The sequence below is a fragment of the Hemitrygon akajei genome, chromosome 24 (genome assembly GCF_048418815.1).
Source record: "Hemitrygon akajei chromosome 24, sHemAka1.3, whole genome shotgun sequence".
NCBI classification, from domain to species: domain Eukaryota; kingdom Metazoa; phylum Chordata; class Chondrichthyes; order Myliobatiformes; family Dasyatidae; genus Hemitrygon; species Hemitrygon akajei.
Genome location: NC_133147.1, coordinates 42,207,625 through 42,234,475, shown reverse-complemented (window position 1 = coordinate 42,234,475; position 26,851 = coordinate 42,207,625). Strand labels below are relative to the sequence as shown.

At 50.2% G+C, this 26,851-nt stretch overlaps 1 protein-coding gene across 3 annotated transcripts; it reads left to right on the top strand.

Moving 5' to 3' along the window:
• Window positions 1–3,646: 3,646 nt before the first annotated feature.
• On the top strand, window positions 3,647–21,636 carry LOC140716031 (uncharacterized). Of its 3 annotated transcripts, XM_073028694.1 has the most exons (6): window positions 3,698–3,742; window positions 4,588–4,717; window positions 6,631–6,861; window positions 12,514–12,744; window positions 12,822–13,073; window positions 20,849–21,636. In XM_073028694.1, exons 1-6 carry the CDS (start codon window positions 3,713–3,715, stop codon window positions 20,974–20,976), a joined length of 1,002 nt encoding a protein of 333 aa, XP_072884795.1. In that variant the 5' UTR covers window positions 3,698–3,712; the 3' UTR covers window positions 20,977–21,636. The 3 variants fall into 3 exon arrangements, with proteins under 3 accessions (XP_072884797.1, XP_072884796.1, XP_072884795.1); XM_073028696.1 differs by lacking the exon at window positions 4,588–4,717 and having other exon boundaries at window positions 3,647–3,727; window positions 12,819–13,073; XM_073028695.1 differs by lacking the exon at window positions 4,588–4,717 and having other exon boundaries at window positions 3,661–3,742; window positions 12,819–13,073.
• Window positions 21,637–26,851: the final 5,215 nt, after the last annotated feature.

Below are 26,851 nucleotides of genomic sequence, written 5' to 3'. Positions count from 1 at the left end.
CACCTGCTCCCCAACCTTTCATCTACCCCTTCATACACTCCTCGCCCTCCTTCCCCTCCCTCACCTGCTCCCCAACCTTTCATCTACCCCTTCATACACTCCTCGCTCTCCTTCCCCTCCCTCACCTGCTCCCCAACCTTTCATCTACCCCTCCATACACTCCTCGCTCTCCTTCCCCTCCCTCACCTGCTCCCCAACCTTTCATCTACCCCTTCATACACTCCTCGCTCTCCTTCCCCTCCCTCACCTGCTCCTCAACCTTTCATCTACCCCTTCATACACTCCTCGCCCTCCTTCCCCTCCCTCACCTGCTCCCCAACCTTTCATCTACCCCTCCATACACTCCTCGCTCTCCTTCCCCTCCCTCACCTGCTCCCCAACCTTTCATCTACCCCTTCATACACTCCTCGCTCTCCTTCCCCTCCCTCACCTGCTCCTCAACCTTTCATCTACCCCTTCATACACTCCTCGCCCCCCTTCCCCTCCCTCACCTGCTCCCCAACCTTTCATCTACCCCTTCATACACTCCTCGCCCTCCTTCCCCTCCCTCACCTGCTCCCCAACCTTTCATCTACCCCTTCATACACTCCTCGCTCTCCTTCCCCTCCCTCACCTGCTCCCCAACCTTTCATCTACCCCTTCATACACTCCTCGCTCTCCTTCCCCTCCCTCACCTGCTCCCCAACCTTTCATCTATCCCTTCATACACTCCTCGCCCTCCTTCCCCTCCCTCACCTGCTCCCCAACCTTTCACGGTGAGGATGAAGGCATCAGAAAATACGGTGATGGGCACAAACTGACAGATGGCGCCCCAGCTGAAGTCAGACAGGAGAGGCAAATGCCTCACACCGCGCTCCCACCGTCCTGTCGCACACCTCACTCCCACCGTCCTGTCGCACACCTCCCTCCCACCGTCCGGTCGCACACCGCGCTCCCACCGTCCGGTCACACACCTCCCTCCCACCGTCCGGTCACGCACCTCCCTCCCACCGTCCGGTCACACACCTCCCTCCCACCGTCCGGTCACACACCGCACTCCCACCGTCCGGTCACACACCGCACTCCCACCGTCCAGTCACACACCTCACTCCCACCGTCCGGTCACACACCTCGCTCCCACCGTCCAGTCACACACCTCCCTCCCACCGTCCAGTCACACACCTCCCTCCCCTCGTCCAGTCGCACACCTCGCTCCCACCGTCCGGTCACACACCTCCCTCCCCTCGTCCGGTCACACACCGCACTCCCACCGTCCGGTCACACACCTCCCTCCCACCGTCCGGTCACACACCGCACTCCCACCGTCCGGTCACACACCGCACTCCCACCGTCCGGTCACACACCTCCCTCCCACCGTCCGGTCACACACCGCACTCCCACCGTCCGGTCACACACCTCCCTCCCACCGTCCGGTCACACACCTCCCTCCCACCGTCCGGTCACACACCGCACTCCCACCGTCCGGTCACACACCGCACTCCCACCGTCCGGTCACACACCTCCCTCCCACCGTCCGGTCGCACACCTCGCTCCCACCGTCCGGTCACACACCTCGCTCCCACCGTCCGGTCACACACCTCGCTCCCACCGTCCGGTCACACACCTCACTCCCACCGTCCAGTCACACACCTCACTCCCACCGTCCAGTCGCACACCTCGCTCCCACCGTCCAGTCGCACACCTCGCTCCCACCGTCCGGTCACACACCTCCCTCCCACCGTCCGGTCACACACCTCGCTCCCACCGTCCGGTCGCACACCTCGCTCCCACCGTCCAGTCACACACCTCACTCCCACCGTCCGGTCACACACCTCACTCCCACCGTCCAGTCACACACCTCGCCCCCACCGTCCAGTCACACACCTCACTCCCACCGTCCAGTCGCACACCTCGCTCCCACCGTCCAGTCACACACCTCGCTCCCACCGTCCAGTCACACACCTCACTCCCACCGTCCAGTCACACACCTCGCTCCCACCGTCCAGTCACACACCTCACTCCCACCGTCCGGTCACACACCTCACTCTCACCGTCCGGTCGCACACCTCGCTCCCACCGTCCGGTCACACACCTCCCTCCCACCGTCTGGTCACACACCTCGCTCCCACTGTCCAGAACGGACTTCTTACACACTACATGATTCACCAATTCACTCAGCCAAGTTCAAAATTTCAAAGCAACATGTATGTCACCAAATTCTACCGAGATTCATTTTCTTACAGTCATTCACGGTAAATAAAATAGAATTAATAAAAATAAACTGCACTCATATACTGAAAACAACCCGTAGACAAAAGCAGATACACTGTGCAAACGCACAGATCGATGAATAATACTGAGAGCGTGAGTCATTGAACGCAAGTCTGTAGCTTGTGAAATCTGTTCTGGGTTGAGGTGAGTGAAGTTATCCCCTCTAGTTCAGAGACCTGATGGTTGAGGGACTCCCTACCTGATGGCAGCCTCGAGAAGAGAGCATGGTGGGGTCCTGAAGATGGGCGATGCTTCCTTCTGACAGGGCTCTGTCTCTGGTGGGGAGGGCTGTACCCGCGATGGACTGGGCTGCATCCCCTAGGTCTCTGTTCTGGGGTATCGGTGCGTCCAAACCAGGCTGTAATGCAATCAATCAGGATAGTCTCCACTACACGCCAGTGAGCATCTGATGAAATCCCAACACACTTCAATTCCACCTGCTCCACGCTTTCTCTGTAAACCACAGAGGGGTACCTGCCATTTTACCCCACACAGTTCATGTCAACCCTTAGTGCTCTCTCACTCCCATCCCTTCCCCTCCCCCTCTTCCAGCTCTCCCTCCCAAGACCGCACTCTCCTATTCCCTCCCCTTCACACCTCAACCCCTCTCTTCCCCAGTCCTTACCTTCCGCCCTTCCCCTCCCAATTCCTCATTCCCCCTCAATTTCTCCTTCCCCTCCCTCACCTGCTCAAACCACATCACCCTCCACCCCATTCCCCCCTCATTCTCTCTTCCACATCCTACTACCCCATCCCACTCCCCTCATTCCCCATTCCCTCCCCGTCACCCCCTCCCCATCACCTTCTACCACACCCCCACATCCCCCTCACCCCATCATCCTCCCCTTCCCCACCCTCTTCCTCATACCCCTCCTCCACATCCCCATCCCCACATCCCCTCACACTCTTCCTCTCCACCCCCTCACCTCCATCCCCCTTGACCTTCCTCACTGCCCCTCATCCCTCCACAACCCCTCAGGCCTCTCACCCCATCACCCCCACACCCTCTCCCTATCACCCTCTATCCCCACTCCACTATTCCTCCCTCACCCCATCATCCTCCCACCATTAACCCCTACCCCGTCCTCTTCTTCCTCATCCCCCTCCTCTGCATCCCCATCCCCTCACCTCCATTACCTTCACACCCCTCAACTCCACCCCTCAATCCCGCATCTCCATCCCCCTCAAACCCCTCCTCTTCACCCCTCACGTCCACTCCTTCACCCCCAAGCCCTCACCTCTACTCCCTACCTCACTCCCTTCAAGCCCCTCACCCCAACCCCTTGACCTCCCTCACCACCCCACTGAACTCCACAGCCCCTCACCCCCCACACCCCCGCCCTGAGACCGGTTTGCGGAGCGGTAGTGAGACGCTGTCCCGCCCCGTGGGCGGAAGCGCACCAGCCCGGTTCAGCAAGCGGGAGGAGCCCGTTCAATCGGCGTCTTCGGCCGACGGACATGGATGCTCGAGTGCCAGGGGGACGGGAGCTCGGTAACCGGGACTGATCCTGGCGGGCGGGCGGGAGAGTTTTCCGGGGGGACGGGAGATCGGTAACCGGGACTGATCCTGGTGGGCGGGCGGGCGAGTTTTCCGGGGGGACGGGGCGCCGGGAACCGGGACACAGCGGAGACAGGGGGACAGAGATTCCGGGGAGTGAGGCTCGCTAACGGGGATTAGGGCCGAATGAACATCCCGGGTTAAACCCGCGTCCACCTGGGCCACCAAACCGGGTTCGGGGTCCACAGACGCTGCCGACCCGCGGTGGTTGTCAGCACAGAGGAAGACGGCCCCTTTCACTTTCGTTTCACGCTCCTACCTTGAAACGGGAGCGGCCGAAACTCCCATCCCAGTGCAGCAGCATGAAAACAGGCCATTCGACCCTACTGGTCATACTAAACAAGAAGCCCCATCTGAGCCGGTGCCGTTTGCCCCGTAACTGTTCCTGTCTGCCTACCTGTCCAAGTGCCTTTTAAATATCGTTAATGTTCCTCCCTCAATCACTTCCTCCGACAGCTCGTTCCATAGACGGACCATCCTCCGGGTGAAAAAGTTGCCTCTCAGGTCCCTATTAAATCTCCCTCCCCTCTCACCTTAAACCTCCCTCCCCCTCACCTTAAACCTGTGCCCAACCTGTGTTCTTGATTGCCCACCCCTGGGGAAAGTCTGTGCACATTCACCCTACCTGTGCCCCTCGTGGTTTTATACACCTCTGTAGGGTCACCCCTCATTCTCCTACACTCCAAGGAATAGAGACCCAACCTGTCCAATCTCTCTCCATAACTCAGTCCCTCGAACCCCAGTAACATCCTTGTAATTCTCCTCTGCACTCCTTCCAGCTCAAAGGCATCTTTCCTACAGCGGGGCGACCAGAACTGAACACAACACTCCGAGTGCGGTCTCACCAACGTCTTGTACAATTACAACATAACGTCCCAACTCCTGTACTCAGTTCCCTGACTGATGAAGGTCAGCGTGGTAAACACCTTCTTCACTGCCCTGTCTACCTGTGACTCCACTTTCAGGGAACCCTGTCCTTGTACTCCTGGGTCCCTGTCTACCTGTGACTCCACTTTCAGGGAACCATGTCCCCGCACCCCAGGGTCCCTCTGTTCCACAACACTCCCCAGGGTCCCTGTCTACCTGTGGCTCCACTTTCAGGGAACCATATCCCCGTACCCCAGGGTCCCTCTGTTCCACAACACTCCCCAGGGTCCCTGTCTACCTGTGACTCCACTTTCAGGGAACCATGTCCCCGTACCCCTGGGTCCCTCTGTTCTACAACACTCCCCAGGGTCCCTGTCTACCTGTGACTCCACCTTCTGGGAACCATGTCCCCGTACCCCTGGGTCCCTCTGTTCTACAACACTCCCCAGAGTCCCTGTCTACCTGTGACTCCACTTTCAGGGAACCATGTCCCCGCACCCCTGGGTCACACTGTTCTATAACACTCCCCAGGGTTCCTGTCTACCTGTGACTCCACCTTCCGGGAACCATGTCCCCGTACCCCTGGGTCCCTCTGTTCTACAACACTCCCCAGAGTCCCTGTCTACCTGTGACTCCACTTTCAGGGAACCATGTCCCCGCACCCCTGGGTCACACTGTTCTATAACACTCCCCAGGGTTCCTGTCTACCTGTGACTCCACCTTCCGGGAACCATGTCCCCGTACCCCAGGGTCACACTGTTCCACAACACTCCCCAGGGTCCCTGTCTACCTGTGATTCCACCTTCCGGGAACCATGTCCCCGTACCCCTGGGTCCCTCTGTTCCACAACACTCCCCAGGGTCCCTGTCTACCTGTGGCTCCACTTTCAGGGAACCATGTCCCCGTACCCCTGGGTCCCTCTGTTCTACAACACTCCCCAGGGTCCCTGTCTACCTGTGACTCCACTTTCAGGGAACCATGTCCCCGCACCCCAGGGTCACACTGTTCCACAACACTCCCCAGGGTCCCTGTCTACCTGTGACTCCACCTTCCGGGAACCATGTCCCCGTACCCCTGGGTCCCTCTGTTCTACAACACTCCCCAGGGTCCCTGTCTACCTGGGACTCCACTTTCAGGGAACCATGTCCCCGTACCCCAGGGTCACACTGTTCCACAACACTCCCCAGGGTCCCTGTCTACCTGTGACTCCACTTTCAGGGAACCATGTCCCCGCACCCCAGGGTCACACTGTTCCACAACACTCCCCAGGGTCCCTGTCTACCTGTGACTCCACCTTCCGGGAACCATGTCCCCGTACCCCTGGGTCCCTCTGTTCTACAACACTCCCCAGGGTCCCTGTCTACCTGGGACTCCACTTTCAGGGAACCATGTCCCCGTACCCCTGGGTCACAGTGTTCCACAACACTCCCCAGGGTCCCTGTCTACCTGTGACTCCACTTTCAGGGAACCATGTCCCCGCACCCCAGGGTCACAGTGTTCTAGAGGGATTGAAAGCCATGGGCAGGGGGGAGAGGAGAGAGCTCTGGGTGATGATGAGGGGATGGAGACTGGTTGCCAGTGTGTGACACTTACCTGCGTCCTCCTTCCCAAACTCCCCCCCCCCCCCCACAGGGAGTTACGTGGGGGACCGTGTGAGTGCGTGGAGCGGGGGGGGGGGGAGATTGGGGATAGGAGGGAGTAGGGAGGCAAGGAGCAAACTGGGATTGAGAGAGGAGGAGGAGGAAAGGATGGATATGAGGAATAGTGAGGAAAAGGGGGTGCAAAGAGAAGTGGGGATGGAGAATAGGTTCAGACAAAGTAGAGGGAAGGAGAGGGTGGAGATGGAAGGTGAGACAGGGAGTGGAGAGGAAGGGGAGGGGAGGGTGAGAGAGGGAGAGGGATTGGTTCTTGGTTGATGCAATGTAACCCTGACCCGATTCCTTTCTCCCCTCCAGAATCGCAAGCCGACAGAGCCAAGATCCTGTCAGAACTGAAGGGAAAAGAACCGAACTCGGCCCTGAACCTGTCCCGGCTGCTGGGCTGCACCAAGGCGGCCGTCCAGCGCTGTCTCTACCAGCTCTCCGAGGAAGGCAGGGTGCAGAAAGTGGGAGTGAAGCTTTGGAAGTTAGCTGAGGAGGACGAGGTGAAGGGGGACACTGGTGAGGAACGAGGGCCACTGCCAATAGGTGAGTGACCTCAATCTCCCTCCTTCCCAATGTACAGTGCCCCACTCCACTGGAGAATAGTTCTTGGGCAGTGGGGAGGGAAGAAATGGTGAGGAGGGAGGGGCAGTGGGGTAGAGGAGAGACAAGAGTGCGTGGGAGACGGGAGGGTGGAAGCTAGGAGGAATGCGGAGGAAAGACGGGAAAGAGGAGAGGAAGTAAGTGGATGGTGGGAGGGAAGGAAGGATGTAACGGTAGCAGAAGGAGAATGCGCCGGAATGTGGGCAGAAGTGTTGGTCAGTTTGCAGACGACACAAGAATTGGTGGACTTGTAGACAGTGTAGAATATTGCCAAAGCATCAGTTACAGAGATGGGCAGAGAAATAGCAGATGGTATTTAACCTGGACAAGTGTGAGGTGTTGCACTCTGGGCTGAGCTGATGCCCCCATCGGTCAGGGTTGGCCACGGATGTGGCATCCTAGCTGTCTAGATACACGAGCCTGGACAGTACGATACGAAGAGCGAGCAGTTGCCCCTGCCCCCACGCATCTGATGAACCCACAGGAAAGCAGAGTCACTGAACTCAATGTAGGACTCAATGTACTCAATATATCTCAGGGTTGACTCACAAACCTACAGTGGAGACGCAAGGCAGCGGAGGTTCGAGATCAGAGTTTTCCTTCCGGATGAGCCGCCAACCCTGGCTGGCAAGCCCCATCTGCCTGAAGTGACTGGTTTTAAGGCACCAGTAACCCGCATTTGCCCCTTCTGTCTGTCAGTAGAAAGGATTCCGGCAGGCGTAACAGCCCAACCACATGTGAAGGCCAGGAAATGGACAGTTGTTAGAAGCTAGTTGAGACGCAAGCCATTGGGAGCATTTAATCAATACCACCACCAGCAGCGTTAAGGCACTTTCAGAGGTCAAATGTAAAGAGGCAGTTAAGGACAGCACCCTTAGTAGTGTTGATGTAGAGAGGAAACCCCTACAGAAGTAGACATACGACATGGTTCCCTTCATCAGTCAAGTGTTGAGTACAAGAGTCGGGAAGTCATGTTGCAGCCGTATAAAACTCTGGTCTGTCCGCTCTCGGAGTACCGTGTGCAGTTCTGGTCTCCCCATTACAGGACGGGTGGGGGACGCTTTGGAGAGGGGGCAGAAGAGGTGCACAAGGATGCTGCCTGGGTTAGAGGGCGTGAGTAACATCAGACAAACTTGGGTTATTTTCCCTGGAGCTGTGGAGGCTGAGGAGAGACTTTCTCAGGGTTTATAAGATTACGAGATGCACGTACAGACTGGACAGAAAGCATCTTTCTCCCCAGGGTTCAAATGTCGAGTACCAGAGGAAATGCATTTAAAGAGAGAGGGATGCCTAGAGTATACTCGCAGGCGTGGGGGTGGCAGTAGATATGATAGAGGTGTATCAGATGCTGTTAGACAGACACAGAGATGAGCAGGGAACGGACGGGAGTTGGACATTGTGTACTGGGAACGGACGGGAGTTGGACATTGTGTACGGGGAACGGAGGGAGATGGACATTGTGTACGGGGAACGGAGGGAGATGGACATTGTTTATGGGGAACAGAGGGTGATTGACATTGTATATGGGGAACGGAGGGAGATGGACATTGTGTATGGGGAACGGACGGGAGTTGGACATTGTGTATGGGGAACAGAGGGAGATGGACATTGTGTATGGGCAACGGAGGGAGATGGACATTGTGTACAGGGAACAGAGGGAGATGGACATTGTGTACGAGGAACAGAGGGAGATGGACATTGTGTATGGGGGGATGTAGGGAGATGGACATTGTTTATGGGGAACGGAGGGAGATGGACATTGTGTACTGGGAATGGAGGGAGATGGACATTGTGTACGGGGAACGGAGGGAGATGGACATTGTTTATGGGGAACGGAGGGAGATGGACATTGTGTATGGGGAACGGAGGGAGATGGACATTGTTTATGGGGAATGGAGGGAGATGGACACTGTGTATGTAAAACCTGAGGAAAATGGACTCTGTATGGAGGATGGAGGGAGGTACTTATTGTGTAGGCAGAAATAATTAATTCATGAGGGGTTAAGTGTGTAATTAGCTCTGCACAACTTAAGACCATAAGGTATAGGAGCAGAAGTAGGCCACTCGGCCCATCAAGTCTGCTCCGCCATTCAATCATAGGCTGATCCAGTTCTTCCTGTCATCCCCACTCCCCTGCCTTCTCCCCATACCCCTTGATTCCCTGGTTAATCAGGAAGCTATCTATCTGTGCCTTAAATACACCCAATGACTTGGCCTCCACAGCCGCTTGTGGCAACAAATTCCACAGATGTACTGCCCTCTGACTGAAGTAATTTCTCCACATCTCTGTTCTAAATCCTGAGATGTCCTTCAATCCTGAAATCATGCCCTCTTGTCCTAGACTCTCCTACCATGGGAAATAACTTTGCCATATCTAATCTGTTCAGGCCTTTTAACATCTGGAATGTTTCTATGCGATCCCCCCTCATTCTCCTGAACTCCAGGGAATACAGCCCAAGAGCTGCCAGACATTCCTCATATGGTAACCTTTTCATTCCTGGAATCATTCTCCTGAATCTTCTCTGAACCCTCTCCAATGTCAGTATATCTTTTCTAACATAAGGAGCCCAAAACTGCACACAGTACTCCAAGTGTGGTCTCACGAGTGCCTTATAGAGCCTCAATGTCACATCCCTGCTCTTATACAGCAGGCTTTGGAAAATGCATGGTCACGCACTTTGGTAGTAGAAATAAATGTGCAGACTATTTTCTAAATGAGGAGAAAATCCAGGAATCTGAGATGCAGGGGGACTTGTGCAGGATCTGAGACACTTGTGCAGATCACCCAGAAGGTTAATTTGTAGGTTGAGTTGGTCGTGAGGAAGGCAAAAGTCATGTTTGTATTCATTTCAAGAACTCTAGGGTGTGATGTTGAGGCTTTATGAGGCACTAGTGAGGGCTCACCTTGAGTATTGTGGACAGTTTTGGGCCCCTCATCTTAGAAGAAATGTGCTGGCATTGGAGAGGAGGTTCACAAGGATGATTCCAGGAATGAAAGGGTTATCATACGAGGAACGTTTGATGGCTCTGGGTCTGTACTCACTGGAATTTAGAAGGATGAGTGGGGATCTCATTGAAACCTTTCGAATGTTGAAAGACCATGACAGAGTAGATGTGGAAAGGATGTTTCCCATGGTGGGGGAGTTTCAGACAAGAGGGCACAGCCTCAGGATAGAAGGTTGTCCATTTATAACAGAGATTTGGAGAAATTTCTGAACAATACAGCACAGGACAGGACCTTCAGAATTTGTTGCCACGTGCAACTGTGGAGGCCAGATTGTTGGGTGTATTTAAGGCAGAGATTGATAGGTTCTTGATTGGACGTGGCATCAAAGGTTACAGGGAGAAGACCGGGAACTGGGGTTGAGGAGGAGATAGAATAAAGGATCAGCCATGATTGAATGGCGGAGCAGACTCGATGAGCCAGATGGCTTAATTGTGCTCCTGTATCTTATGGTCTTATATTCTTTACCTCTAGAAATGAATTCAAACATTGCATTCACCTTCTTCACCACCGACTCAACCTGGAGGTTAATCTTAAGGGTATCGTGCACAAGGACTCCCAAGTCCCTTTGCATCTCTCCATTTTGAATTCTCTCCCCATCTAAATAACAGTCTGCCCGTTTATTTCGTCCACCAAAGTGCATGACCATACATTTTCCAACATTGTATTTCAGTTGCCACTTCTTTGCCCATTCCCCTAAACTATCTGAGTCTCTCTGTTTCCTCAACACTACCTGCTCCTCCACCTATCTGTGTATCATTGGCAAATTTAGCCACAAATCCATAGTCCAAATCATTGACAAACACCATAAAAAGCAGCGGTCTCAACACCAACCCCTGTGGAACTTCACTAGTAACCAGCAGCCAGTCGGAATAGGATCCCTTTATTCCCACTCTCTGTTTTCTGCCGACCAGCCAATGCTTCACCCATGCTAGTAACTCCCCTGTAATTCCATAGGATCTTATCTTACTAAGCAGCTTCATGTGTGACACCTTGTCTAAAGCCTTCTGAAAATCCAAGTACACAACATCTACTGCATCTCCTTTGTCTAGCCTACTTGTAATTTCCTCAAAAAATTGTAGTACGTTTGTCAGGCAGGATTTTCCTTTCAGGAAACCATGCTGGCTTTGGCCTATCTTGTCACGTGCCTCCGGGTACTCCGTAATCTCATCCCTGACAATCGATTCCAACAACTTCCCAACCACTGATGTCAGGCTAACAGGTCTATAGTTTCCTTTCTGCTGCCTCCCACCATTCTCAAATAGCGGAGTAACATTTGCAATTTTCCAGTCATCCCGTACAATGCCAGAATCTATTGATTCTTGAAGGATCATTACTAATGCCTCCACAATCTCTCCAGCTGCTTCCTTCAGAACCCGAGGGTGCATTCCATCAGGTCCAGGAGGTTTATCCACCCTCAGACCATTAAGCTTCCTGAGCACCTTCTCAGTCATAGTTTTCACTGCACACACTTCACATCTGGTATACTGCAGATGTCTTCCACTGTGAAAACTGATGCAAAATACACATTTCCAGCGTCATTTTCTATTGGTCCTATATCTACCCACAACTCTCTTTTGCCCTTTATATACTTAAAAAATCTTTTAGTATCTTCTTTGATATTAGTCGCCAGCTTCCTTTCATAATTCATCTTTTCCTTCCTAATGACCTTCTTAGTTTCCTTCAGCAAGTTCTTAAAAGTTTCCCAGTCTTCTATCTTCCCATTAGCTTTGACTTCCACGTAGCCCTCTCTTTTGCTTTTACTTTGGCTCTGACTTCACTTGTCAGCCACGATAGTGACCTTCTTCCCTTTGAAAATTCCTTCTTATTTGGAATATATCTGTCTTGCACTTCCCTCATTTTCGCAGAAACTCCAGCCATTGCTGCTTTGCTGTCCTTCCTGCTACTGTCTTTCTAGACAACTTTGGCCAGTTCCCCTCTCCTGCCATTGTAATTTCCTTTATTCCACTGAAATACTGACACATTGGAATTTAGTTTTTCCAAATTTTAAAGTGAACTCGATCATATTGTGATCACTGTTCCCTCAGGGTTCTTTATCACCTCCGGATCAATACACAACACCCAGTCCAGCACAGCCGATCCCTGAGCGGACTCAACAACAGGCTGTTCTAAAAAGCCATCCCTTAGACATCCTACAAATTCTCTCTCCTGAAGTCCAGTACTGGCCTGGTTTTCAAAATCCACTTTTAAGTTAAAATCCCCAGTGATTATCATGACATTGCCCTCTGACAAGCCTTTTCCATCTCCTGCTGTCATTTGTAATCCACACCTCGGCTGCTGTTTGGAGGCCTGTATACAGCCGCTATTAGAGTCAAATGATGGGCTGAAGGGCCTTTTCCTGGGCTGTTCTCTTCCCTAAAGTGGGGGGAAGGGGGAAGGCATAGCAGGAGGTGGGGTGAATGGAGAAGATGTGGGTGAGGAAGTAGTGGATGAGTGGTGTGTCTGAGGGAGTGTGGTGGGAGAGAGGAGATGAGTGGAGAGTGGGGGTGAAGACAGGAGGGTGGTGAGGGTGGAGGCGGTGGAGGGGTAAGGTGCAATGTAACCCTCACCTGACTCCTTTCTCCCTCCAGAATTGCAAGCCGACAGAGCCAAGATCCTGTCAGAACTGAAGGGAAAAGAACCGAATTCGGCCCTGAACCTGTCCCGGCTGCTGGGCTGCACCAAGGCGGCCGTCCAGCGCAGTCTCTACCAGCTCTCCGAGGAGGGCAGGGTGCAGAAAGTGGGAGGGAAGCTTTGGAAGTTAGCTGAGGAGGACAAGGTGAATGGGAACACCGGTGAGGAACGAGGGGCAGTGTCGAGAGGTGAGCGATCCTATCAGTTGGAGACCATTAATTCTCATTTATTGTCATCACACGTTACCAAGGTTCATCTTTAGCAGGTCCTGCAGTCACCTGGAATGAGGTGGGAGAGGAGAGAAAGGACTGGGGCCAGTCCCAGACAAACGTGACCAATTTCTTCGTCCTGGGAAATTTGAACACTACCTACCAGCAATCGGGGACCACCTCCAATTGTATCACCACCCACGTGCAAGGAGGAGCGAGCTACGTACAGGTGGGATCAGGAAACATTATGCAAGGGGAAGGCAACAACATGCCGCGGACAGGAGACCCTGGGGACAACGCCCAGACAGGTGACTGGAATATTAAAGCAAAGATATAATACTTCTACACTTGGAGTACTGTGAGCAGTTCTGAGCCGGTTATCTAAGAAAGGATATATTGGCATTGGAGAGGGTTTAGAGGAATTTCACGAGAATGATCCCGGGAATGAAAAGGTTAACGTATGAGGAATGTTTGATGGCTCTGGGCTCAAACAGGAATGTTTGTTGGTGTTTAGAAGATTGGGGGGGGGGGGGGGGCGGAATCTATCAAGTATTGAAAGGCCTATATAGAGTGGATGTGGGGAACATGCTTCCATAGTAGAGGAATCTGGGAGCCTCAGGAAAGAAGAGCATCTGTTTAGAACAGGAATGAGGAATTTCTTTAGCCAGAGGGTGATGAATCTGTGGAATTCATTTGCACAGATGGCTGTGGAGATCAAGTCATTTGCTATATATAAAGTGGAATTCGATAGGTTCATGATTCGTCAGGGTGTGAAGGTAGGAGAATAGGGTTGAGATGGAAAATAAATACATCAGCCGTGATGGAATGGTGGAGCAGAAGTAATGGCCTGATTTTGCTCCCATGTCTTGTACAATGGTTATTTGCGATGTGGTCTTTGGAGAGGGTGTCGAAGAGGTTCACCGGGATGCTGCCTGGATTAGAGGGCGTGAGCTACAAGGAGAGACTGGACAAATTTGGGTTGTTTTCTCTGCAGTGGCAGAGGCTGGGGGGAGATGTGAGAGAAGGGTATAAGATTGTAAGAGGCACAGATGGAGTACACAGTTAGGGTAGAGATGTCTAATACCAGCACTTCAGGAGAGAGGAGAGGAGGAAAGCTCAGAGGACATGTGCAGGAGAAGAGTTTCTTTACTCGGTAAGTGATGGGTGTCTGGAATGTGCTACCTGCGGCAGTGGTGCAGGCAGATATGATAGAGGTGGTAAGATGTTCAGAGACAGACACATGGGTGTACGGGGAATGGAGGGAGATGGACATTGTGTACTGGGAACGGAGGGAGATGGACGTTGTGTACTGGGAACGGAGGGAGATGGACATTGTGTACGGGGAATGGAGGGAGATGGACATTGTGTACGGGGAACGGAGGGAGATGGACATTGTGTACGGGGAATGGAGGGAGAAGGACATTGTGTAGCAATGGAGAGCAGTGGCCATACCAAGCCATGTTGGTACTGATTAATCATTCTGATTTTCCCTTTCATCTCTTCAGCACTCATGACATTCCTCTCTTCTCTTTAGATCCCACACTTCATTCTCCACCTCTCGCATGTGAGCTTTGAAATGGTCTTTCCCACTGTCATTACCATTTCTGACTTGTTCAACATTTAGCAGATACACTGATAGGATAGATGGATATGGGTTAACCATAAAAGGGCCCTTTCCATGCTGTGTGAGTCTGACTCCATCTCGCATTCTTCATCGTCAGAGTGATGGTGAGTTTGAAGTCAGAGGCTCATGTATGGTGAGGTATATTTCCACGCTAAGAACAAAGATACCTGCTGTCTACTCTATATGTGCCTCTCATTGTTCAAAGTGAATTTATTATCAAAGTACGTACAGTGCCCATAAACAGTATTTTTCTTCCCCTTGGAAGTTTTCATGGTTTACAATCTTAAATCACGATGGATTTAATTTGGCTTTTTTTTTTACACACTGATGAACGGAAAAAAAACTCTTTGGTGAGAAAGTGAAACAGATCTCTACAGTGATCTAAATTAATGACAGATATAAAATCTAAATTAGTTGATTGCTTAAGTATTCATCCCCCTTCAAGTCAGTATTTAGTGGCTGCAGCTTTGGCAGCAATTACAGTCTGTGTGGATATCAGCTTTAAACATCTGGACACTGCAATTTTCTCCATTCTTTTCAGAACTGCTCTAGCTCTGTCAGATTGCTTGGGGTTCGTGAGTGAACAGCCCTTTTCAAATCCAGCCACAGAGTCTCAATTGGATTGAGGTCTGGGCTCTGATTTGGACACTCCAGGACATTAGCTTTGCTGTGTTTAAGCCATTCCTGTGTGGCATTGGCTTTATGCTTGGGGTCATTGTCTTGTTGGAAAACAAATCTTCTCCCAACTCGCAGACTACATTGGGTTTTCCTCCAGGATTTCTCTGTATTGTGCTGCATTCATTTTCCCCTCTACCTTCTCAAGCCTTCCAGGGCCTGCTGCAGTGAAGCATCCCCACAGCATGATGCAGCCTCCACCATGCTTCACGGTAGGGATGGTGAGTTTTTGATGAGATACAGTGTTTGGCTTACACAAAACATAGTGTTTTGTTTGATGGCCAAAAAGCCCAATTTTGGTTTCATCAGACCATAGAACCTTCTTTCAGCTGACTTCAGAGTCTCAGATCCAGATACATAGAACATAGAATGGTGCAGCACATTACAGGCCCTTCGGCCCACAATGTTGTGCCGACCCTCAAGCCCTGCCTCCCATATAACCCCCCACCTTAAATTCCTCCATATACCTGTCTAGTAGTCTTTTAAATTTCACTAGTGTATCTGCCTCCAACACGGACTCAGGCAGTGCATTCCACGCACCAACCACTCTCTGAGTGAAAAACCTTCCTCTAATATCCCCCTTGAACTTTCCTCCCCTTAACTTAAAGCCATGTCCTCTTGTACTGAGCAGTGGTGCCCTGGGGAAGAGGCACTGGCTGTCCACTCTGTCTATTCCTCTTAATATCTTGTACACCTCTATCATGTCCCCACTCATCCTCCTTCACTCCAAAGAGTAAAGCCCTAGCTCCCTTAATCTCCGATCATAATCCATACTCTCTAAACCAGGCAGCATCCTGGTAAATCTCCTCTGTACCCTTTCCAATACTTCCACATCCTTCCTATAGTGAGGCGACCAGAACTGGACACAGTACTCCAAGTGTGGCCTAACTAGAGTTTTATAGAGCTGCATCATTACATCGCGTCTCTTAAACTCTGTCCCTCGACTTATGAAAGCTAAGACCCCATAAGCTTTCTTAAATCCTATCTACCTGTGAGACAACTTTCAGGGATCTGTGGACATGTACCCCCAGATCCCTCTGCTCCTCCACACTACCAAGTATCCTGCTATTTACTTTGTACTCTGCCTTGGAGTTTGTCCTTCCAAAGTGTACCACCTCACACTTCTCCGGGTTGAACTCCATCTGCCACTTCTCAGCCCATTTCTGCATCCTATCAATGTCACTCTGCAATCTTCGACAATCCTCTACACTATCCACAACACCACCATTCAGTTCATTGTCATGCAGTTAAAAAATGAGACAACGTTCCTCCAGAATGATATCACAAAAGCTCATGACAAAACAGACTACACCAGAAAATCCACATAACGTTTGGCAATCCCCAATCCAGAGTCCGGAGAGGCTGCTACGTATCAATATCACACTACCGTCTTAGCGCATTTCCCAGAAAGGAGCTCCCATCCCACCAGACAAAACAAGACCAAAAACTAAAGCTACAAGACCTGCACAAAACCACATAGTTACAACAGTGCAAACAATAGCATAATTGATAAAAAAAACAGACTATGGGCACAGTAAAAATAGTCCAAAGATGTTAAAAGACTGTAAGTTCAAAAGAAATCACCACAGTTTCCACAAGTCCCCAGGGTCCCCGATAGACTCGTCATCCCACACAGGCGGCAGAAGGGAATACCCCCGCTATGGACTTCCACGGCATCGCCCGACTCAGCCTCTCAGACGCAGCACACAATGGAAGCTCCGTCGAACCCTGCCTTGCAGACACAGCACACAGTGAAAGCGACCTGATCACAGCGGACTCCAAGTCCGTCGAACCTCCGAGCCTCCGACCATCCCCTCCGGCACAGCTTCTCCGAGCACCATCCTCTGCCGAGCGTATTAAGACAGCCCCGCCAACGGCCATCGGCAACGCGACCCCGAGGACTTGGGGCCTGTTCTTCTCAGCAGAGACCCGGACCTCACAGCAGCAGCAGCAACGAAGAAGGTCTTCCTGGCAATTCCCCGATGTTCCTCCGTGCTCCCACGTCCGTTTTAAATCGATTATGATTGCGCACGGCACCCCACTTCACAAATAACAGATAATCAGCTCCGGAGTGGCCGCTGCAAGCTGCGTCGCGCCGCCATCTTGGATAGCCATCCACTTGCGTTCTGGAAAACTCTAGCCGAGATTTCATATGTATTTTTTTCATCAATGGCTTTCTCTTTGCCACCCTCTCATAAAGCTGCGACAGGTGAAGCAATTGTATGCACAATCTCTCCCATCTCAGCCACTTAAGCTTGTAACTCCTCCAGAGTTGTCATCGGTGTTTTAGTGGCCTCCCTCACTCGTCCCCTTCCTGCACGGTCACTCAGTTTTTGAGGATGGCCTGCTCCGGGCTGATTTACAGCCGTGCCATATTCTTTCCATTTCTTGATGATTGACTTAACTGTATTCCAAGGGATATTCAGTGACTTGGAAAAGTTCTTGTATCCATCTCCTGACTTGTGCTTTTCAACAATCTTCACAGAGTTATTTGGATTGTTCTTTTCTCTTCGTGGTGTAATTTTTTCCAGGATACTGACTCACCAACAGTTGGTCCTTCCAGATACAAGTGTATTTTACTACAATCAATTGAAACACCTTGACTTCACACAGGTCTCCAAAAGTAGATCTCCATTTAACTAATTATGTGACTTCTAAAATCTTTTGCTGCGCCAGTGATGATTGGTTGTCATATTAAAGGGGGAGGTGAATATTTACGCAGTCAATTATTTTGTGTTTTATATTTGACATTAGACTACTTTGCAGAAATCTGTTTTCACTGCAGAAAAGCTCTTTGCCAGAATTGTGGTTTGTTTAATAATAAGTTCGCCTGAAGATGTCAGGGGTAAGAGAGTGGTGAGTGTGTGGAATGGGCTGCCAGCGACGGTGGTGGAGACGGAAACGATAGGGTCTTTTAAGAGACTACTGGATGGCTACCTGAAGCTTAGAGAAATAGAGGGCTATGTGTAAGCCTCGGTAGTTCTAAGGTAGGGACATGGTCGGAACAGCTTTGTGGGCCGAAGGGCCTGTATTGTGCCGTAGGTTTTCTATGTTTCTATTTGTCTGTTGATCAGTGTCAAAATTAAATCCACTGTGATTCGATGTTGTAAAACAATAAAACATGAAAACTTTCCAGGGGTGAATACTTTTTGTTGGTACTGCAGGTGTCATCATATATATAGCCTTAAGATTCATTTTCACAGTAAATTCAAGAAACACGATAGAATCCATGATTGACTGTACCCAACAGAACGGACAATCAATGTCCAGGAAAACAACAAACTGAAAATACAAAAAGAAAGTGGGGGGGGGGGGGGGAGATAATAATAAATAAATAAATAAATAAGCAATAAAAATCACGAGATGAAGAGTCCTTGAAAGTGAGCCCGTTGGTCATGTGAGCAGTTCAGTGATGCAGCAGGTGAAGTTATCCCCTCAGGTTCAAGAGCCTGATGTTTGAGGGGTAATAACTATATCTGAACCTGGTGGCATGGGTTTAGAGGCTCCTGTACCTTCTTCCTGATGGCAGCAGAGAGAAGAGGGTATGCCTGGAGTGGCACGGAGCACACCTACATGAAGTGTTGTCACAGGAAAGCAGATTTCCAATGGTGGGGAGGGCTTCACCCCTGATGGATGGGATGTCCATCCTATAAACCTTTATCAAGTCTCCCCTCAGCCTCTGCCACTCAACCCAAGTTTGTCCAACCTCTCCTTGTAGCTCAAGCCCTCTAATCCAGACAGCATCCTGGTGAACCTCTTCTGCACCCTCTCTAATCCAGACAGCACTCTTCTGCACCCTCTCCAAAGTGCCCTCCCTTCCCCAAACACTTCCTGTAATGGGGCCGACCAGAACTTCACTCAATGTTCAAAGGCTTGTTTATTATACAGTACACAATTCTGAGATTCTTCTTCTCCAGATAGCCACGAAACCAAGAAAGAAAGAATGGTAGCACGATCGTCAACGCTCAAACCCCCTTCTCCACATGAAACACAACAAGAACCCCTGCCCTACACATAATGCCCCCCAACACTGACCCCCAAATCCCCCTCCCCGCACAAAAGAACAAGAACGAACAGATGAAAACACAGAAGATAAAAACAATAAGGCTGAGAAAGGCCTGGCCAGAGCTTAAAACAGCTGCAACCGGACTTCCCGACCCACCCATCTGACCAACGAAGGGAAGCATGCTGTACATCTTCTTTACCATCATATCAACTGTGAATTGTGGGCTTGGACCCCGAGATCCCTCTGTACATCAACACCGATAGGGGTCCTGCCAGTAACTGTGTCCTGTCACTTCACATTTGGCCTCCCAAAGTGCAACACCTCACACTTGCCTAGGCTAAGCTCCATCTGCCAACTCTCTGGCAGATCTGTAACTGAACGATGTACCACTGTATTCTTTGTTGACTTTCTACACTCTCTACACTAAAACTCTACCAATTATCGTGTCATCTGTGAACTAACTAACTCACATATCCACATTTCCATCCAGATCACTGATATCTTTCACAAACAGCAGAGGTCCCAGTACAGATCCCTATTGAACACCACTGAGGTCACAGCATTGGTGATGGACCTCCAACCAAAATAAATCTCATTGACCACTACCCTCTAACTGGGCAAGCCAATTCTGAATCCAAGCAGCCAAGTCACTATGCATTTAGTCTTCTGGACAACCCTTCCATGAGGGATCTTGTCAAACACCTTAGTGAAATCTATGTGGACAACATCCATTACCTCACCCTCACTAGTCACCTTGGTCTGTAGTGTTCATTGCTGAGGTAGTGATTAAGGTTGTGCTAATTGGGTCAAGAACCCAGATGGTTCAAGGGAAGAAGGTGTTACTGAACCTGGTGACGTGGGACTTCAGGCTTCTGTATCTCCTTCCGGATGGGAGATGTGAGAAGATGGCTTAGCCCAGACAGTGGGGATCGTTGGTCACAATTTTGCTGTACTAAGGTGGTGAATAGGATTGTACTAATTGGTTTAGGAACCAGATGATTGAAGGGAAATAGCTGTTCCAAAAGAGCTGTGATTGGTGTTCATGGTCAGTATGTAATCAATGGGCCAAAGGGCCTGTTCTGTGCTTGTCTTATTTCTCTCACTGTCTCTGTCTCTTAAAAGGAAGGCACAGAGTCGACTGTACTTCCTAAGAAGGTTGGCGTCATTCAATGTCTGTAGTGAGATGCTGAAGATGTTCTATAGGTCAGTTGTGGAGAGCGCCCTCTTCTTTGTGGTGGCGTGTTGGGGAGGAAGCATTAAGAAGAGGGACGCCTCACGTCTTAATAAGCTGGTAAGGAAGGCGGGCTCTGTCGTGAGCAAAGTACTGGAGAGTTTAACATCGGTAGCTGAGCGAAGGGCGCTGAGTAGGCTACGGTCAATTATGGATAACTCTGAACATCCTCTACATAGCACCATCCAGAGACAGAGAAGCAGTTTCAGCGACAGGTTACTATCGATGCAATGCTCCTCAGACAGGATGAAGAGGTCAATACTCCCCAATGCCATTAGGCTTTACAATTCTACCGCCAGGACAAGAACTTTTTAAAAGCTATTATTAATGCTTTTTGAGATAGTGATTTAGATGCATATCATATTTTTTACTGAGTTAAGTATTGTATGTAATTAGTTTTGCTACAACAAGTGTATGGGACATTGGAAAAAAGTTGAATTTCCCCATGGGGATGAATAAAGTATCTATCTATCTATCTATCTATCTAAACCTCTCTTTCTCTCTCACTCTGAACTCCCTGATTGTTGCTCTCCCTCCATTTTGCCAGGAGATCCCTGGGGCAGTGCCGAAGACCGTGAGAGTACTGTGACTATCATCACTGACGAGCTGACGGGTTTGCAGATCGGGAATGGCAACGTCATCATTAACCAGGCAGATATGGCCGGTGACGGCTGATGGGTCTGTCCAGCGGCCAGATCGAGCCATCTAGCCCCTCAGTTTTTCAAATGCAGTGCTCTCCGCATCGTGGGAAGGGCTGGCAGAGGGGTCTCCGCATCGTGGGAAGGGCTGGCAGAGGGGTCTCTGCATCGTGGGAAGGGCTGGCAGAGGGGTCTCTGCATCGCGGGAAGGGCTGGCAGAGGGGTCTCTGCATCGTGGGAAGGGCTGGCAGAGGGGTCTCTGCATCGCAAGGGGTTATGGCGGTGATGGGAGCACCAGACCTCATTAGTTCCTCTTACCGCATCAAACACTCTTGCCCCTTGCATCTACCTGGTAGTGTAGTGGGTTCTGAGGCCTTCATGGTATCGGAATTTGGGGTGGGGAATTCAGGAACGGAGGGTGTGTGTTGGAGGTTAGGAAGGTAGTGGAAACCTCCAACCTGGCCCACTAAACCTCAGGACCTACAGCACATAAGCGGGGGTGTGGGGGGGAGAAGGAGATCTCTGGAATTGAAGGGAGGACGAAGCCAGAAGATCACACAACGGAGAAGAATTAGGCCATTTGGTCTGTCATGTCTGCTTCCCAGTTGAATCCTGGCTGAACTTTTCTCTGTGTTCTGTTAAACACCTTCTCCCCACCACCTCCTTAACAACTGAGAACCCGTCGTTCTCAGTCTCAGTCCCCAGAGACATCCTGAAGGTGGCAATGAATTCCACCCTCAGCCTGAAGAAATTCCTTCTCATTTTTGTTTTAACCTTATTCTGAGGTTTGCCCTCTGGTCCTAGACTTCCACACTATCGGAAATACCCTCTCCACATCCACTCCATCTAGTAGTTTCAATGGATTTCCCCTCGTTCTTCTAAATTCCAGCGAGTACAGGCCCAGAGCCATCAATTGCTCCCCGTACATTCATCATCGTCGTTAGGCCGCATCTGGAATTTCCAGTTGGCGGACGATTTCCCTCCACGCCGTTCTGTCATATCGGGAAACCATGTTCGTGGCAGGTTACAGCGGTGGTCTGCCTTTGCCCACTGCCCGGTGAGTTTAAAGAGATCAATACCTCCTGCAGTGGATGACCAGGACGTCTAGGTGCCTTGTTGTGCCTCCTAGCGCCCCACCGACGCCTGCTGGCCTGCCTTCTTGACCATTGGGCCGTTAATCAGTCTCCTCCGCTCGATCCGCCATGGCCAGATTCACGTGCTGGGACAGGCAGATCCCCTACCTCACCGAGGGTCGAAGACCTGCCCTCACCTGGTTTGGCCCGTCTGCCGAGACGGTTTACCGGGGTATGGCCACTGCGCGTGTTACAACTACTTGGAGCCACCGGTGAGAGTTGAGCGCCAGGTGGGGACCAAAGGTGGACGAGCTGCCCTGAAAAAGGGCACTGCAGGGCCCCCCCCCACCAGAGATGCTACCGCTCCCTGGACACCCCATACACCACCCCCCCCCCCCATACATTAACTCTTTCATTCCTGGGATTATTCTCAAACCCATCATTCTTGTGATGGTCTAGTTCCTGTAGTCATACCTACTTTATTACTCTCTTTTATAAGACCCTCCCTGCTAATAAACTTCGAGTTGTATACAAAAACGGTGGTCAGTTTCTGCGTCTGTGGTGGGTGGGGGAACAATGAGGGTCCCTGTAACCATGTCTTCCACTCTGGAAACACACACACACAATGCTGGAGGAACCCTGCAGGGGAATGAACAGTTCACATGGGTCTAGATTCTTCATCAGGACGAGAAAGAAAGGGGAAAGAACTCAGAATAAAGTGAGAGGCAAGACGTACAAGCTGGCAGGTGATAGCTGAGATCAGGCAAAGGGAAGGGACGATGGACGGATGAAGTAAGAAGCAGGGAGGTGATAGGTGGAAGAGGTAAAGGGCTGAAGAAGAGGGAATCTGATAGGAGAGGACAGTGGACCATGAGAGAAAGGGAAAGAGGAGGGGCACCAGCTGAAGGTGATGGGCAGGTGAGAGGGGAGAAACTACTGGAAGCTGGGGAATCAGTGTTCATGCTGTCAGGTTGGAGGCTACCCAGATGGAACATGAAGTGTTGCTCCTCTAACCTGAGTTGGCCTCTTCATGGTATTAGAGGAGGCCATGGACTTACTCGTGGGATTGGGAAGTCAGATTGAAATAGGTGACCAAAACAACAGACTACCACACTTCTAATGGGGAAGGGTGAGGGAGTGGTGTTTGACCAAAAAATCTACTCTGATGAAATGCTTTGAGAGGTCGCTCATGGCCAGAATCAACTCCTGCCTCAGCAAAGTTCTGGACCCACAGCAATTTGCCCGTCACCAGGATAAGTCTCCCATGGATGCGATCTGGTTGGCTCTTCACTCAGCTCTGGTTCATCTGGACAATAGCAGTGCCCATGTTAGGCTGCTCTTTACAGCTCAGTGTTCAACACAATCATACCCTCAACGAGCTGCAAAATCTGGACCTCGCTCTACAACTGGATCCTCAAGTTCCTCACGAGGGACCACGGCCCATGCAGATTGGAAAGAACACCTCCTTCTCGCTGACCATCCACACCGGCACACCTCAAGTATGCGTGCTTATCCCGCTGCTTTGCTCTCTCTACACACGTGAGTGCGTGGCTTGGCACAACCCAAAAGACCTCTATAAATCTGCTGACGACATGACTAATTTTGGCAGAATTTCAGATGCTGACGAGGTGGTGGACAGGAACGAGACTGGTCAGCTGGGTGAGTGGTGTCACAGGAGCAATCTTCAACTCAACGTCAGAATGACCAAAGTACACTTCAGGAAGGGGAACTTGAGGGAACGCACACCACTCCTCATCGAGGGATCAGAACTGGAAAGGGTGGGCAGTTTCAAATTCCTGGCTGTCAACATTTCTGAAAACCTATCCTGGGCCCAACGTATTGGGGTCTGCTAGGGCATAATTGGAGCATTGAGAATGATTGAAGGGACAGTGCGAGGTTCTTTTTGGAAGATGTGGATTCCTGGGAAACCTATATAGCCACATCCACACCTCGTGCATCAAGCCCCTCTTATAGTCACCTATATAGCCACATCTGCCCCTCAGGGAACGTGTTAGGCACCTGGAGCTGCACTCAGCTCATAGGGCAGGCTGAGGAAGTGGTAAATAGGAGCTACAGTTCCGAGTACCACTGTGGTCCTTTCCCTCAATAGAAAGTGTGCTGTTTCGGACACTGTTAGATACAGGAGCAGAATGAGGCCATTCATCCCATCGAGTCCGCTCCACCATTCCATCGTGGCCGATCCCCGATCCCACAGCCCAATACACCTGCCTTCTCACCATATCCTTTGATATCCTGACTGATCAACTCCCGCCTTAAGTATACTCATGGACTTGGCCTCTACATACCACAGTGTGTGGTGGAGCATTCTACAGATTCATTAACCCCCACCATAGGAAACATCCTCTCCACATCCACTCTATCTAGTCCTTTCAGTAGGTTTCAATGAGATCCTCTTACATTCTTCTAAATTCCAGTGAGTACAGGCCCAAAGCTGCCAAACACGCCTCACACATTAACCCCTTCATTCCTGGAATCATCCTCATGAACCTCCTCTGGACTCTCTCCAATGACAACACATCCTTTCTGAGATTTGGGGCCCAAAACTCAAGTGTGGCCTGACTAGAGTCTTATAAAGACTCAGCATTATCTCCTTGCTTTTATATTCCATTCCCCTCAAAACAAATGCCAACATTGCATTTGTTTTCTTTACCACGAACTCATCCTGTAAACTAACCTTCTCGGAGTCTTGCACAAGGACTCCTAAGTCCCTCTGCACCTCTGATGTCTAAACATTCTCCCCATTTAGATAATAGTCTGCACTATTGTTCCTTTCATCAAAATGCATTATTATACATTTCACAACACTGTATTCCATCTGCCAATTTTTTGCCCATTCTTCCAATTTGTCTAAGTCCTGCTGAATCGCATTGCTTCCTCAGCACGACTTTCCCCTCCACCTGTCTTTTTATCATCCACAAACTTTGCCACAAAACCATCAATTCCACTACCCAAATCATTGACAAACAATGTGAAAAGTAGTGATACCAATACTGACCGCACTAGTCACTGGCAGCCAACTAGAAAATGCTCCTTTTATTTCCACTCCCTGTCTCCTGCCTGTCAGCCATCCTTCTATTCTTGCCTGTTTCTTTTATGTAACTCCATCGGATTTCATCTTGTTAAGCAGCTTCATGCGTGGTACCTTATCAAATGCCTTCTGAAAATCTAAGTTAATGACATCCACTGCCTCTCCTTTGTCCACCCTGCTTGTTACTTCCTCAAAGAACTCTAACAGATTTGTCAGGCAAGATTTCCCTTTACTGAAGACTGATGTAAGTACCCATTATGTTCATCTGCCATTTCTTTGTCTCTCATTAGTACCTCACCAGCATCATTTTCCAGTGGTCCAAGATCAACTCTCACCTCCCTTTTACTCTTTATATAGCAAAGAAAAACTTTTAGTATCCTGCTTTATATTATTGATCAATTTGCCCTCATATTTAATATTTTTTCCTTCATATAGCTTCTTTAATTGCCTTTTGTTATATTTTAAAAGCTTCCCAATTATCCAACTTCCCACACACTTTTGCTACATTATATGCCCTTCCCTTGGCTTTTATGCAGTCCTTAACTTTCCTTGTCAGCCACGGTTGCCTACCCCTGCCATTTGAGAATTTTGTCTGTGGGACATATCTATCCTATTCCTTGTGAACTATTCCCAAAACTTCAGCCATCTCCGCTCTGTTGTCATCTCTGCCAGTATCTTCCTCTCTCATGCCTCTGTAATTCCCTTTATTCCATTGTGACACTGGTACATGGGAGTTATGATCACTGCCCCCTAAGGGTTCTTTTACATTAAGCTCCCTAATAAGACCTGGGTTATTACACAACACCCGATCTGAGATATCCTTTCCCCAACTGGGCTCAAGCATAAGCTGCTGTAAAAAGCCATCTCACAGGCATCCAACAAATTCCTTCTCTTGCAATCCCACACCAACCTGATTTTCCCAATCTCCTTCCATATTGAAGTCCCCCATTACAAATGTGTCGTTACCCTTGTTACATGCTTTTTCCAGCTCCTTTTGCAAACTCACCCACATATAGACTACTATCTGGAGGCCTATATATGATTCCCATAATGGTCTTTTAACCCTTGCAGTTTCTTAACTCCACCCACAAATTTTTGACATTCTCTGACCCTGTGTCACCTGTTACTCAAGATGTAATTCCATCTCTTACCAACAGAGCCACACCACCACATATGCCTTCCTGCCTGTCCTTTCTACACAAGTATATCCTTTGATGTTGGGCTCCTAACTATGGCTTTCTTTCAGCCACGACTCAGTGATGCCCACAACGTCATTCCATCCAATCTGTAACTGTGCCACGAGTTCATCCACCTTATTCTGAATGCTATGTGCATTTAAATACAGCACCTTCAGTCCTGCATTCTTCACCCTTTTGAATTTTGCCTCTGTGGTACAGCTTAACTCTTTGCTCTGTCTGCATTTGTACCCAATCACTGGCTTGTTCTTCCGTACATTAATGTTACACCCATCATCTGCTTGTAAACCTGCTGGCTCACCCTCGGCTCTGTCATCCTGGTTCCCATTCCCATTCCCCTGCCGTATTAGTTTAAACCACTCCCAACAGCTCCAGTAAATCTGCCCGCAAGAGGGGAACGACTGGTATCTGGCTAAGAAGAGCAGAGAGCTGAAGAGGACTGCAGTGTTGATAGGAGATCCCATTGTCTGAGGAACAGAGATGAGGTTCTGTGGCACGATAGAGACACCCGGATGGTATTTGCTTCCAAGATGCCATGGTCTGGAATGTCTTGGATCAGGTCCATGAGCAGCCAGGAGTCTTGGTACATATTGG